Source organism: Nelumbo nucifera, chromosome 5 (genome assembly GCF_055504915.1).
Source record: "Nelumbo nucifera cultivar China Antique chromosome 5, China Antique-T2T, whole genome shotgun sequence".
Classification (NCBI taxonomy): Eukaryota; Viridiplantae; Streptophyta; class Magnoliopsida; order Proteales; family Nelumbonaceae; genus Nelumbo; species Nelumbo nucifera.
In genome coordinates this window covers 1,171,754-1,187,135 of record NC_142653.1, presented here as the reverse complement: position 1 = coordinate 1,187,135, position 15,382 = coordinate 1,171,754, and the positions used below count along the sequence as shown (strand labels likewise).

Genomic DNA, 15,382 nt, shown 5'->3' with positions numbered 1-15,382 from the left:
ATGGAACCTCCTAAAGACCTCGGTAGACGGCCTCATCTTGACAACCCTAGATTCCCTATCTGATTGGAATGCAGATATTCAACTATAAATAGGTATTTCTCGCTCGAGGTAAGGGACTTTTGAACTCTTCACTCAACACTCAACCCGGGCGTAGGATCTCGTCACGGGTCGGTCCACGGGGAGAAAGCCCTGCTTTTCCTTGCGCCTTCCCTTGCATGCAGAACCTATTGTGGAAAACCGAATGGGTGATTTGTCCAAGAGACCACCCGAACTCTCCTTACTCTTCTCTTGACTGGAAAACTGAATGTCTTTACTTCAATTCGTAGCTCCTTAAATAAGAGATTACAGAAGGAAATTTCTTGTTGGATTCGGCTAGGCTAGAGTAATCCAACTTAAACTCAAACTCCTAATTACCTACTCCTAATGGTAAAACAACTCTTACTTAAGAAGATAAGATAAGGATAAGGGATAAGGGATAAGGAATGATGTAGCTAGCGGCGAGTTGGCGAGCAGAGTTGTTGTGGTAAGACAAGAGTGGACCCACCCTGATGAGCTATCGTGTGGGCCCCGCCCTACTGCCGCTGCTCGGGCGGTGCGCGCGTCTCGCAGTGCTGTTGCCGTGAGGTGCGTGCTGCTGTCTAGTGTTGTTGTCGTGCGGTGCATGCTGCTGCCTAGTGCTGCTGCCGTGCGGGCGGTGTGTGTTGCGTTCTGCCAGGCGATGTGTGCTGCCGGGCGGTGCCTGCTGCTATGCGGCCTGCTGTGCGTGCTGCTGCCTATGATTGCGCTGTCGGACGGTATGTCCATAACACTCACATACCCTACCGGATAGCTCAGCACACTAACTTAATCGTCAGAGTTATAAGCCCAGGATATCACCTTAGGCTCTCTGACCTTTCTCTTTCCTTTGTAGATTGACACCAAGCTATTCCAAGGACCTAGACGATTTCTGACGGCATTAATTTCCGTAGAACAAAAATGCGTTCTCGAAAAACATTTTGCCAAACACCTCTATTACTCCCAATAAGCAAGAAATAAAATTCTTATTCTGACATACGAATTTCTAAAAGAATAGGAACAGATGAAAACATTGCCAAATAGGGCCTAAACCATTCATGAGTCCTCTTCAAATAGCGTAAAAAATTCATAAATGCCAACACTAAGGCTGAGTTTGGAAGGAGTACAAATGAAAATATGTAGAGTGCAAAACCTTATATTTTATATGTATTTACACTGTACATATTTGCATTTATACTGCTTCCAAACTGAGCCGAAGGATCATTTACGTCCAAAGGATTAATTGAGAAAGCAAGATCCCCGTAACAAATCCTAACACAGAACTTTGCTTACTTCGGATTTTTTGCGGAGGTAAAATGCCAAAGGAACCCCAACCCATGGCAATTCAAAACTTCCAAAGTCCAGAGCAGAAATGGGACCAAGAGACGGTCAAAGCCCCTTCCAAGGTCCAACCATAACGATCGTGACAAGGAAACGCCCATAAGGTTTAGCTTTGCAGCCCAAAACATTAGTTGAACAGGTGCCCATAGATAAAACCAGACCATGACGTCTTGAAAAGAGATGAGCCCTGATGAGAAGGCGTTGAAGTCCACACCACAAATCGTCCAAAAAAGCCTTGCCAGCCCATAACGTCCGTTGACACATCTTAAAAATGGTATAGCCCACATTCCATGCATCCTAAACTAGACTATTAAAACGACCATGCTCACACTGAATTAGGATTAGTTGAACAGTTTAGGTGTGTTGCAGACTGTGGGACCGATGATAATGTCCCACAAGGTTAAATGGCTGTGGATCTCATGCATTTTATGACTGAACAGTTATTGCCTTCAATTAATTCTGTTTCGCTCGTATCATTTTGTAGTGTTTTAGTATTCGGTGCTATTCACTATTAATAACTTTCCTCGACCCTTATTCAAACGCCAAAGTTAGTAGTGAAAGGAATGACGTCATTAAAATCTAAGGAGAATGATTGTTCAGCACACTCTAAGAATTCTTAGCCCCACAGTACAGTTGGGGTAGGTGTCAGCTTGGAATTGATGCCAATGTACAGACGGATATTGATGTTTTAGAATGGGGGTGTTTATCATTTTAAATTGTGTAGGATTGTAGTGGAATTTCGAATTCTGCAATGTATTTTTCCATAAAATCTACATGACACATGTTGTATGGAAAGCCAGGCTGTTGACAATATAGAGTGAAGATTACCTCATTAGACTGCATTTGAAAAGGATGCAAATGAAGTGTAAATCCCGGTTCAGAGTAAATTTGCACTTTGGTTCACTTTTGCTTGTATTTGGCAGCATTACATTTATACATTGACAAATGACAGACCAATGCATATTTACATTGATAATAAGATATAAAAGTACTTCAATAAAAAAATGTAAATTTGCATTCAAGTGGGTTTTTGATAAAAAAAAAAAAACATATGCTTCATTGAAATTCATATTTGCATCCATTACACCTAATAATCTGTTTGGTAAGAAAGTAAATTTGTCAATGCAAAACTAATCCAATTTTATAATTTATATGAACCATTTTACATTTTACATATTTGCATTCACACTTATTTACATCATTTCCAAACACAAGACATAATTTGAAAATAATACAAATACAAATATGTATAAATAAAATAATACAAAATACAAGATATTGTAAACTTGTATTCTATATATTTATATCTGTACTCCTTCGCCTTAGCTGAAGTCGTATTCCGAGCTATGGAACCAATCATAATGTCCAAGCAGTAAGTGCATATAATTAGTTATCATTTTCAGCCGTTCTCCACTTCTCCTTATATGATCCTCTAACTTTCAAATAATAATAATAATGAACTTTGGTTTTTATATTTATTGTCTTTAATTGTATATTTCAGGTTAATGGCCCACTAATTGAGACTTGAGATGTTGATTTGGCATCCGTCCATAAAAGAGGCGCGGGATCAGACTTGTCCATACATAAGCTCTCCGTGTCCGTTATGGCAGCCCTCACCCCTCTTCCCCTGATGTAATAATGATGTGCAATACCTACATTGATGCATGACGGGAGTCGAGATCCGCTAGATAGATGCAACATTATCCTATTAAAGGTAATCATATCAGAACTATTGATATGAAATCAGAAGTATTTAATTTTGATCGGGTGTTATTACCCCGATTTGCAATCCTGTTTCCAGCATACTCCGACTCTTTTGATGGGAGTTATTTCCGCATTGGTTATCCAGTTTTGTCATGGGTTAATTGAGTTCAACTTGGGAATAGCTTGATTCAATTTGGTTTAAATCAAATTTTTAGTCGAATTCGAGTTTAATTTTTATTAATCAAACCAAGCTTGAATCTAATAAAATTTTGACTGCATAATTGTGCTTATATTATATTAGATATATAATATTTTTAATTATATATATATTTATTTATTTATATGTATAATTTTTAATATACTCACCATCAAACTTGAACCAAGTCGAATTCAAATATATGAACTTTTGAGACAAAACGAATTTGAGGTAATATTTCTAACTTCAACAGAGCTCGAGCCCAAACTGAATCCTTATATTTTTCTATCAAGTTGAGCTCAATTTGAATCCACCCCTGATCTAGCAACCTTACGGTCAGGATTTAGGTTTCAGCAACACCGAAATTCATCTCAACTTAAATACGTAGCCCAGGAACATAAGGGAAATTTTCCCTCTCTGCCCTATTATGAATGGGCCTGAAATCATTACGGATGGTGATGTAGCCAATTCAGGAACTTTCCTTACTCGTTTTCTTGTTTATTTTCGAAAGTTTGTCGCTTACTCTACCTTCTATAGACCACGGATCAAGGATTAGAAAGGTTTTAGACTTTAAACTGGAGACGACAGGCGAAATAAATTCCTTCCGATCTTCTTCAAGCAACCAACAGTAGTACAGTACAGTCGTTTGAATTTTGAAAACTTTCTCCCCTAATTAACCATACTCGTTTGAAAGCTTGGCAATAAAACATTGATATACATACAAAACTCTAACGAATGCACTCTCATCTTTTGGCCATTTCATTGCACAAAACTCTACTAATGACTCACCCCCACCCCCCCCCCCCAAAAAACAAAAAAACTCTACTATTGCATTTAAACATTAAAAATCAATATAGAAAAGAATAATGGAAATAGAAATTAAATAAGGAAATTAGAAAAACTGTACATGATTAATTACTATCAATTAGCCTAAAAATGACTATTCCAATTAGGGGAAGATGAGAGGATCTCTCTCAGCTTGGGCCAGAAATAACAGCCAATCTTCAACTCAAGATCCACATATAGATTGTGGACCAAACTGTAAGGGCAAACGCTGCAGCCAAGTATGTCCACAGGAAAAGGACGGAGCATTCTTCTTGACCCACATCAAATAGCTGTGTCATGGTTCCTACATGGTCATCATCATCAACATCAAAATATGAGCTTCAAAACAAACTCGGGTAAATTGTAATGGCATTGGAACAAATTAATAAGATGCCTTGTTTTGTTGAAGTAATATTCAATTGTAGCATACAAATCAAAAGGGTATGTTAAGGCAATTGCATACCGATGTTCATGGCAGGTGGCGTAGTAAACTGTATCATTAGCACGTAAAGGAATAAAGGGTCCGATGGGACTAAACCAAGGTTACTTGCTGCCTTGACAACGCCAATCCCAATTACAGGGAGAATCATATACCGCACAAAAATGGTCCCTATAATGACCATGGGCTTTAATCTGGCGGAGCGCAAACCTGTGGAAAGAATTAGGACTCGATTAACGTATTAAGGCTGTGCCTCGGACTCTTTTTGAGTACTGAATATGGCAACCAAACTGCAAACATGATTTTACCTTGGATGAGGTTACCCCCAAGTATGAGGGTAATGCATGGTATCGTGCCGTCCCTACACAAAGCCAGCAGATTTTGGTGTCAACACCGTGGAAATGAAATCCAATTGTCAAATACCCAATACGACAAGACATCATTAATTTATTAAACTGATAACATTGAAAAATTCAAGAGAAAGAACAAGTCCTCGGCGACACTCTGAAGGGGTGTTTTGATTAAATGCAAGTAATTACCTCTCTAGCTAGCCAAGGAACAACTTTTAGTAATTGGCATGAGCTTGTTTATATTGATTTGTTAACTGATGAGTTTAAGCCTAGTTGAGTGATGCATACCCTAATAGTTTAATTGTGCCTTGGATCACTCTTAGAGGAGCATCATTGCCGATTATAAGATTTTTCAACCAAGGCGTCGCCCCGAAGATGAATCCCACGATCTGGTACAACATACAAAGGCGTTAATATAGCAATAACAAAATATACTTAAGAGTTTCTGAGTTCTGAAGCACCTATATATAGTGGGATAAAAAAAGAAAAGAAACTCACTGCAGCAATGGTCGGAGGTGCCATTATCTCTTTCAGAATGCCATGAAGAACTCCTTTCAGCTTTTCCCAGAATGCCGTCTTCTCTTTTCCCGCTTTCTCACTCAACTGATTATTCTAATTTTTTAGTATAAAATGTTTCCCCTGTATTTTAAGGAATTCAAAACAGAAAATCACTTACAACTTGGCTTTCTTTATCTTCGTCAATGGGCTTCACTGGTTGCACTACTACCACTGTCACTGCCCTTTCTTGATTTTCTGTTTTGAGAAGGTGAGTTTCACTTCTGGCATCTAAATCAGCGTTTGGCACCTTTACGGTAGACTCACCTTCTTGAAGTGCTTTGTACTTTAGTGCCGAAGTTCGTATTAGATGGTACGTGTGAGACCAAATGAAGAAACCACCAAGCTGTATGACAATAATATGATTGAGCCTTAGATTTTGTAGAAACTAATAACTTCAACTTATGGCTAGCAATTCGCCCGAATTCAAACTGGAAATGTGAAACCATAAAGCAATTATCCATTGTTAGTTCAGTTATTCGGGGTAAGGGTGTCAATGGACCGGTTAATCAATATTGACAGATTGGACGGACCAATAAGATATATTGGATTGGATCAATTCAGTCTAAAATATTTAGGGGTTTTTATAGTTTAATTCATCTTTAGGGTGGAGCTAAGATTTCTAGGGGTGGACTGAATCTTGACCATGAATTAATGTCAAATTCACCAACAGGATGGGTTTATAGGGGGGCTACTAGTAAAGAAGGAGGGAGTTGCAATTTCAGATTTATGAGGTGGATTACAATCCATTTATCCCAAATATTTATTAGATTGGACTGGACTTGGTCCGTCCGTAATAAATTTATTTTGGATTTGGTTGGATTAAGCCAATATCCGGTCTATTGATATAACATAAGAACATAGATGTAAATGGACTGGATTTGGATTGAAACCAATATAAATTAAAACAAATTAAATTTAAACAGATTGGATGGTCCAGATATTAAATTGGACCGATCCAAAATAATCCAAAATATGCATCGGATTGGACCAAATCCACTCCAATTGACACCACCTAAAATTCCGAAGTCTTGGGAGGGGTAGACTATACGGTCCAAACCGTTGGCAATTTTTGCACAAAGTGGCCGCTGCAAGTCCAAGTGATGAGGCCAACCAGGTTGTCTGAGTCAAAACTTTTTAAAAGGCACCAAATTCACAGAACTCTATATTAACACAGTCGATTCTCAAAAACTCTTCTTTACTCAAATGTCAAACATACGTCTCGACAAACATCAATGTTTAGACCTAAGTTTGTTTGTAACTCCTTGAACAATGTACCACATTTACTCTATTCCGAGTGCTTTGATTCTAAGCAATATAATAGGATGAAGCCAATAATTCATAATCATAGATAGAACATGGTATATAATAAAAAGAAGAGATATCAATGGCTTTACCGCCATGGAGAAAGATACATAGGAAAGCGCAACGGAGTTGCAGATACCATGACTAAATGGACTACCATCCTGGCTACATATTTCCGGCACGACTATCAGAAGAAGGTTTCCCAAGTTTCCTATTTAGAAAAAAAAATGAGAAAATGAGAACTCAAACTTCATACGAGTGCTCTTAAACAGAGAGATGAAAACTAGTTAATTAATTATATACCTGCTGAACATGTAGCAATGACCAAGCCTTCTAGATGCGGCTTGGGTTTCAATATTTTTACAAGAATCCATCCAAGAACTCCTCCAATTAAGAAGGTTAACCCGATGTTAACCGGCATAAACCACCTAATGTAGCATAAAGAAAAAAATAAGTGAAATTAAGATAAATGGTATTCACATATATATGTATCATCCTCAGAGATATAGAGAGAGAGATTATTTGTAAATCAAACAATATAAATTTGCTTCTATCGTTCTCTTCGTTAGTAATTTTTGAAATGTACTATGTAGTTTACCATGAAATAATGTCTTGGAGTGTGACAGTCTGGGCAAGACATGCAAACATGAGTGAGGGAGTGAATACAACGAACACAACCTGCATTAATTGGGCAAAGGTTCTCATCAGATCAGATCATAGGCTTTAATACCCTGAACAATGTAAATATGTACAGCAAATAATACATTTGGGAATGTGCATGCGAGTGCATGAATACCTTGTTAATGTATCGTCGAGCATCAGCATTCAGTAGATTAAAGTATTCGGTTGCCATGAGGGCCCCTAGAATACTGACGAGGAGGACCTGCATTATTGGCATGGAAGCCACTTCGAAAAGTGTCCAGAAACCCATCTTTCCTTTTTTTTTTTAATTTGCTTCCCACTTTCCCTTCTTTTCGCTGTGTTGCTAAAAGGACGTTGATAATGACGTATTTGGCTCTTTTCTTTCTTGTTCTGATTTGCTACTGCCTTCGATTCTTCCCTTGCGAACTAGTTACACTTGTTTTATGATGCTCGGATAGAAAAATAAGAAAATCCTGATAACAGCGATATTGATCATCATAAGTGACAAAGTTTCAATTAAAAAAATCAATAATCTGAATTGCAAGTAAATTAACATGATCACCGACTGACGGTGGTTCAGTTGGTAGATTCTGTTGTATGTAGCGGAGTCTTGGAATAAAATCCCGCTGGTCTCTGCCACCAGAATTGGGGTCTTGAGTGAGGGATCGGATTTAGTAAGCACAATATAAGTGAGCAGGTTTTAATCTTTTTCAAGACTGCAGCAAAGGTATTTTCAAGACCGAAATAAGGGTATTTTAAGGAATAGGTGTCAAAAAAAATTTTAAGTATTCATTGAATGTTCTTACATAGTTGTTGAGCCTACCTGATGTAAACTGCTTGAGGAATGTACTATCTTGTTGTGAAGCTTCATGAAACATATATATATGATCATAGTTTTTAAAAACGAATCGGTCAGGGGTCTGGTTACTGGTTCAAACGGTCCGATCATTCGACCTAAATGACTGGCCCATCCTGACAAAAAATAAAAAAAAATTAGAAAATGGTCAAAACCGTTTGAATAATTAACCGGCCGGTTCAGTGGTTTGCTGACCAAAATCAATGATTTTGGGGAAAAAAGCGGTTTTGAGGAAAAACAGAACTAGTCAGATGACCGGTTCCAGTTTTTCTGGTCCAATTTTGAAAACCATGTATATGATATTGGTGTCAGGTTTTTTATTAGATGTCTACTGACTTTATCACAGATGGGGCTGTTTAATTCTATTGTCGTTTATTTAAAAAAAAAAAGAAAGTTTAATATGGTATACATCTTCAGGGACGGAGCCAAGAGGGGACCCAGGGGGGCCATTATGGTCCAAAAATCTCCACATATAGTACATCCACCAATGGTGGCCCCCTTTATGGCCCATCCATAAGTTTTGGCCCCTCGTGAATCTTGAAAAACATGATAACTTGTATAAAAGTGCTTTTTAACATTTTTTATTAGGAGAGAACTTTGGCTCCTATTGAATTGTAGATATCTCTTCTCACCATGGAGAGCGAAAAAGAATTAATGTTGGGGAAACATTAAAAAAATTCCCCAGCAACTCAAGAAAAATAATTTTTCAAGATATAACCAAATAATATTATAAATTCTATTAGGAAAAATATTTATATGGCGTTGAATTAGTACATTTTTTTTCAGATAAATGACGATAAAAGCAAACACATAATCTTGGGCCTGCCAACGACTGAAGTATAATGGGATGTTTAGGTACTTGGGTCCAATGCACGAACTCAGTTTGCTTATTACTGGAAACTAAAGAATGAAGGCCATCCTATTGGCGTAATCAGTGACGCTGGGACGCAAAAATTCCATATTTTTTCAACTCAAAATTAAGATTCTGAGCTGGTAAAGATGCTACGTTTATTATTCGTGGCCGGAGCGCTCGCTAAAAAATAAAAAGAAAGTAAAAAAAACAAGGAGAATTATTAGCATTTACATAAGGGAAAATTTCTGATTATTATTGGCTCGAGTGGCAATTTGATCGTGAACTTTAAAATGAGGCAATTCAGTATCTGAACTTTCAAAATGTGAATCAAATGTTAAAATATGACAGTATAGTATTTGCGGTTAAACATTCTGTTAATCAACTGTTAAATGACATTTGAAAAGTTAAAAATGCCTTAAGAATGTTATTTAATTCTCTTTGTCAATCATCCAAACATTGACAATAAAATAAATAGTCCCAAATTCTAGATTCTTCTAAACAGTTGTCTTGAATAGAAGAGAAAGATTTGGAACCCTTCAGTTTTTATCAATGTCTGGATGGTTGATAAAGAGAATTAAATAGCATTCAAAGGGCATTTTTGACTTTTTAAATAGGGTCAGATGCTATTTATCAAAATTTATGGAGGATTTTGATTAATCAAAACTCTTTCTATACTATATCTTTTATGTATTATAGATTTTTCCAATATTATTTAACACTTGATCATATAATGGATTATCACATTTTAAAAGTTCAAATACTAAATTATCACATTTTGATAATTCAGATACTGTATTATTGCATTTTAAAATTGGACGATCAAATTATCACTAGAGCCAAAAAAAACTGGAATTCGTATCTAGTGATCACAAAACGAATACATGCTGGTCGCAACTCACGACACTTTTAACCGCACATCAGAAACATCTCCCTAGTAGTATCAAAATATAAAGTGCAACAGAAGTTTCCCATCTGCGGATGCAGGGTCTTGTGGCAAAACTATAGAAACCCTATGATACATGCAGCGGGATACCAGTGACAGACTGAGAATGAAACTGTATGACAAATAAAGCAGATCTGGACTATTCTCACCCTATTTATTTCTACTTAATAATAATAATAATAATAATTGGAATAAGAAAATCAAAACTATTAAAACTTAAAAAAAAAAGTTAAACAGCTGTTTTCTCTTTTTATTACACCGAAGATGGCGGAAGTTCGCTGTTCTACTTATCAGTTTTTTTAATTGTTTTTAATTAATTTATTTAATAAAAGAGGAACTAAAGAATTACGACACTTTTTTCTGAGGTACGCAAACGATCGACGTTGATTGTAAATACTAAATACAGTAGGAAGAACAACCTAGATCTGCAGACGAATAAATTCGATTCATATTGAACAGAGACCAACAGAAAAGTGTTCCAAGTAAGATGAAATTCAAACGCTAAAGAAGAAGAAGAAGAAAGAAAGATAAAGACGGTCGAAACGAATGAGAATACAGGGAAGAAAAAAAGAAGACGAACCATCTTTGTCGAAGGAAGATAAATTAAAAGGAAATAATAAAAATAACGATATAAAAAAAAAAGTGACAGAGTTGTTGGCATAGAGGAAAAGAAAGAAAATCGAAACACGAAGAAAACATGAAAGGAGAAAGGAGAAAGAAACCATTGAGAGAAGAGACGAACCTGGGATGGAGAGACAATGTTGTCAAAGAACAGGGGAAGCCATTTGAGTCGCCAACCTTAATCCTTAGAGGGCTTAGATGAAGAGGAATCCATCGAGTTGGGAATTGGCGAAGGCGAATTGGAAGTGGGAGAGAGTTAGCTTATATCCCGCCTTTTTGCCCCACGTTCAAGTGGGTCTGAACTCTCTGAAGCCGTTGTGGAAGAGGCGAGCATTCATCATGGACCTTGAGTTTGATAGATAGAGATCGAGAAGGAAACGTCAGGGATGAGATGAAAAATAAAAGGGAATAAATAAAAAGTAATGGTAATCCTGATCCAGTTGCAGCCCTCCCCACAATGAGTCTTGAGTGATCTGTTCCTGCCCCTTTAGGCCTTTACACAGCTATAGACATGGACGAGTGCGAGTAGAAATGGAGCATTCATCTCTGATAAACGGTGTGGGCCATAACGTCGTGTTCATTATCAATACGATAAACAAAACTATACTGCTTAGAGTTCCATCTAGTCGGGTTGTATTTGAGTTGGAGTTGGAGTGGCTTTTGGGTCAAACCCGTATTGGACCCAACCTGCTGAGTGTTGCAACGTTAAGCACCACGTCATTGAGATAAGACCGTAGACGGAGTTGCTGTCTGCATCACTGCCACTGCCAACCTCATCATGTATATCATCCAACTTCATTTGATATTGTTACAAGCAAGGTTTTGGTTTTTAAAATCGAATCGGGTTTCCGGGTTGAATGGTCTGATCGTTTGAACTAAACAGATAGTTCATTCTGATAAAAATAAATAAAAATGGCCAAAATCGTTGGACGGTTCAAACGATTTGATCACTTGAGTCAATGGTTTATTGACTAAATCAACAGCTTTTGACGAAATAACGTTCTAGGGTAAAATGGAATCAGTCACCTGACCTGTTCCTGGTTTTTCCATTCCAACTGTCCGGTCCAGTCCAGTTTTAAAAACTATGGTTACAAATGCAACCCTCTGCAGTTGGCTCTGCTCCGAATCTGTGCCTCTATTCCAACTTATATTGAAATAAAATTTTTTTGTTTTAAGATTGTACAAGGAAGGAGGACATGAGTCGAATTTTTCATAAGTTATTCGAGTTTGTCTCGTGAAAAATTTGATTTAGCTTCACCAAATTGAATTTTGAACCGAATTCAAGCCTCGGCTCATAAGATTCATGAGCTTAATATAATTCTTAAATTTTATATATAAAAATAAAATATAATTTTTTATTTTTATAAGATGTTTGATTTACAATCGAGTTCGAGCTCAAGTCTTTTATTGGTGAGACAAGCTGGAATAGTTAAAAATTTGACTCAGATGGACTCGGTTCCACCCCTAAGTGGAATGAGACAAGTAGGCCAATTCTAGGACCCAAACCAATACCACATTATTACACTAGTACTATCTTATTGGACCGGAATCAAGTTTATCGAACCAGATCCGACCCATTTAAAGCCAAAGCCCCAACCCAACTGAGAAAGAAATTAAGAATGTATAAAGACGGGTCAATATATGCTAAGTATTTGGGTCCAGCCGTGTATGACCTGAAAAATTAAGTATCAAGGAATTTGCCTTGTTGTCATACACATTATTTATTATTTATTATTTTATTAACGATGAACATATATTCATTAATTAGTTTTGACCGCGTGGTAATGGTATAAATACATATATGGTCACAGTCACAAGGAACTCGTTCTTTATCTAATTAATTTTGAAAGAATGACCAATCAGCTCAGATCAAAATTTTATAGCCCGAGTATAGGGGAATGCATCCTGACCGTTAATTGATGTTAAATTTACGGGCAGAATGTATTTTATAGGGGGGAGAAGGCTAATAATAGGGGGGGTCGAATTCAGAATTCTCCATCGGGTGTATCCGTATTTTTCCGATTAATTTTCAATTTAAACTACGTAATACATACGTTGCATACATAATCTATGCTATAAAGAAAGAAATCGTATGGAACAGTCTGGAATGGCGAAGATGTGTCAGAGAAGACACAAAACCAACATACCAAGGGAGTGTTTGATCATGTGAATAGGTTTTTCTAAATAGAACAGCTATCATGTCACTAATGATAATATATTTTTGTTGATGTAGCAGTTGCTTTTGTTTTATAAATTAGAACCATTTGTAATGTCGAACACCCCTTAAGCTTTAAAAGACCATTAATATGGCAATTATGCATATGCAGGTTTGATCTTATGCATGTTTCCTATTTTGTAGGGGGATTGGCTAACCATCTCTCAACAACTACTGAATCATCCTCAAACCTTTCCTTTATAAGTGAGATATTTGATTATTCAACATATTTTGACATGATTTACACAAAAAAAAAGCCTTGGCTCATTGAATAATTATTGGCCTTGACCAAGTGTTTCCAACATAGTAGGTGGAATCCTCCATTTGATGGGTATCAACTAGTAATTTCAACATGACTACAAGAGAGAGGCCCAGAGCCGTGTCAACCAATAATATGCCCACAATTATTTTCATTCCAAAAATAAGTTATGATGGGAAAGGAAATGTTCATTTGAACATCTCTTTTCCGGGCAATACTTGGCTTCTATGATGGTCGGACCAAAGCGTTGATCACTTTTGATTTTCAGATCTAAGCCCTAAAACCTTAAATCCTAATATCTAAATTCTTAACCTCTTGCCCTTAAAATCTTAAATCCTTAAACACTATAATTATGTAAAATGGATCTTATAGGCATCTATTCCAACCGGTAGGGCTGTTTACGTATCGGGTTGGGTCAGTTTACTAGCGTTTTTTCAACCGACCCGACCTAGTCAGTTTACCTAGAAATGAAATCGAAATCGATCCAGTATTAAGTAAAACCAACTTGGTCGGTTTGAATTGGTTTGGGTCACTTTTGTGAATGATTCTCTCGGTGTGAATGGTAAAGGATTTAAGTCTAAGAAAGCAAAAGCTGGATGCCTGGAAATTAAAAATGATTTGATGGATTAAAACTGATATTTTATATATAATATGTATATTTCTGAAATAAAGCTGAAATATGTATATATCCACAAATATATATTAAAACTGAAATATATCAGATATATATAATATAATATCTAAGTCGATTCGGGTTGATTCGGTTATGAAAACCAAAACCGAACCGAACCATTGATTTATGTTTTTTTATAACCCAAAACTAATCGATGCTGAAAAAAAATCAGCCAACTCAGATTGGATCGGACCGAGTTGAAAGGTTTGATCGGTTTGGGTCTTGTTATGAACAGCCCTACCAACCGGGTGGGAGACAAGTATTTTTTTCTCTCTTTTCGATGGATTTCTGTTATGGAAAACAGAGCTGACAAGTAAATAGCTTTTGTCGGTTGGTCCTTCAAAGTTATGTCAACTTTGAAGTTTGAAACTGAACCCATAGTCCATAGAGCACGCCTTGCTCATTCTATATTGGTGTCCCACTCTCCAGTTAAAAGAATAGAAAGAAAACAACAGAAAATAAATACGTTTTTTTCAGTGGAACGCTATCATCAATTACTGTCTACTGACTACTGATGCTCGCTTCAGTTATAATTTTGATACGGAGTCGGTGCCCTTTTGCGCTGTGTTGTGTGAGGGACTGAGGGGCTGAGGCTGTGATGCTCTGAGGGACTCGGTGGTGTGTCATGCGTGTGATAATTGATAAAGACAGTACATGTTGTATACAGGAATGGAGGAATCAAAGGCAATGAGACATGCTGGCGCATGTACAGGAATCATGGTCACTGGTAGTCACCATTGAATTAATAATGCCTCGAAGTGGGTGACCTGGCATGGGCTCCCAGTAAAATTAAAAACGAGGATCACGCTCATACAAGTCATACTCCATAAACCTTATTAAAAAGGAGGATGAAACTGTTGTCGCCGGCAAATTCACCGAACCCACGCGGCATGCGGCGCCGGCGACAAACCCATTTTGGACAAATCGGGTATATCCTTTTGAACCTGGATAATTGACATGATTTTTTTTTTTTTTTTTTTTTTTGGGGGGGGGGGGGGGGGAAGGTTGTTTTTATTCCATTTACTGCATAGCCACCAACAACACAGAGAGTGCTGTGGGAGATTAGTAGTCAAAATAAGGAGTCAAGTTTGGCTCTTAGAAAGAAATTTGTCATTTAATTCCCACTGCAAATAGCAACATCAAGTACGCAGTTGGGATAGGCTGGTCGAATTATAGATTGGATTCCTTTTTGTCACTTGTCAGTGATCCAAGAGTTACATAGTACAAATTTATTAGAATTAGTGCAAATATAAAAAATGCAAATGCTTGTTTAATTTTGTTTTGGATTTTACTTTATTATGCTCCATGTGTTAATTTATTTCATTTGTACAGCGATCAAATAGAACAAGCTAAAATTTGAAATAAAAATAGGTCAAAATTTATAATCAAATCATTTGCACTGCTTGGGGCTGAGTAAGGTTGCCTAGCAAAAATACAAAAGGTCTAGGGCGAGGTTGGATAGTCTAGTGCAGTTAACCATGCCTCACCACCTATTGACTATTGTACAATTCAGAGGATCAGGACGTATGACTGGAATTTGGAAGGGCCACT

At 37.0% G+C, this 15,382-nt stretch overlaps 1 protein-coding gene across 3 annotated transcripts; it reads right to left on the bottom strand.

The window, feature by feature from the left end:
• Positions 1-4,149: 4,149 nt before the first annotated feature.
• On the bottom strand, positions 4,150-11,198 carry LOC104603795 (protein PIN-LIKES 7). 3 transcript variants are annotated; one of them, XM_010267940.3, is made up of 13 exons: positions 10,806-11,198; positions 8,235-8,383; positions 7,982-8,044; positions 7,566-7,884; positions 7,368-7,447; positions 7,073-7,197; positions 6,862-6,980; positions 5,586-5,810; positions 5,408-5,512; positions 5,198-5,298; positions 4,868-4,920; positions 4,584-4,769; positions 4,150-4,424 (listed from the first exon to the last, which is right to left on the bottom strand). In XM_010267940.3, exons 4-13 carry the CDS (start codon positions 7,698-7,700, stop codon positions 4,300-4,302), a joined length of 1,254 nt encoding a protein of 417 aa, XP_010266242.1. In that variant the 5' UTR covers positions 7,701-7,884; positions 7,982-8,044; positions 8,235-8,383; positions 10,806-11,198; the 3' UTR covers positions 4,150-4,299. The 3 variants fall into 3 exon arrangements, with proteins under 3 accessions (XP_010266242.1, XP_010266241.1, XP_010266240.1); XM_010267939.3 differs by lacking the exon at positions 7,982-8,044 and having other exon boundaries at positions 10,806-11,197; XM_010267938.3 differs by lacking the exons at positions 7,982-8,044; positions 8,235-8,383 and having other exon boundaries at positions 10,806-11,012.
• Between the last annotated feature and the right edge of the window lie 4,184 nt (positions 11,199-15,382).

Bases quoted from the DNA above. Each gene is read 5' to 3' on its own strand.
- LOC104603795 (XM_010267940.3), bottom strand. From the start codon at position 7,700: ATGGGTTTCTGGACACTTTTCGAAGTGGCTTCCATGCCAATAATGCAG. The intron at 7,198-7,367 runs GTAAACTACATA...ATGCTACATTAG, and splicing joins CTCCAAGACATTATTTCATG to GTGGTTTATGCCGGTTAACA. The intron at 4,425-4,583 runs GTATGCAATTGC...ATGACCATGTAG, and splicing joins GCCACCTGCCATGAACATCG to GAACCATGACACAGCTATTT.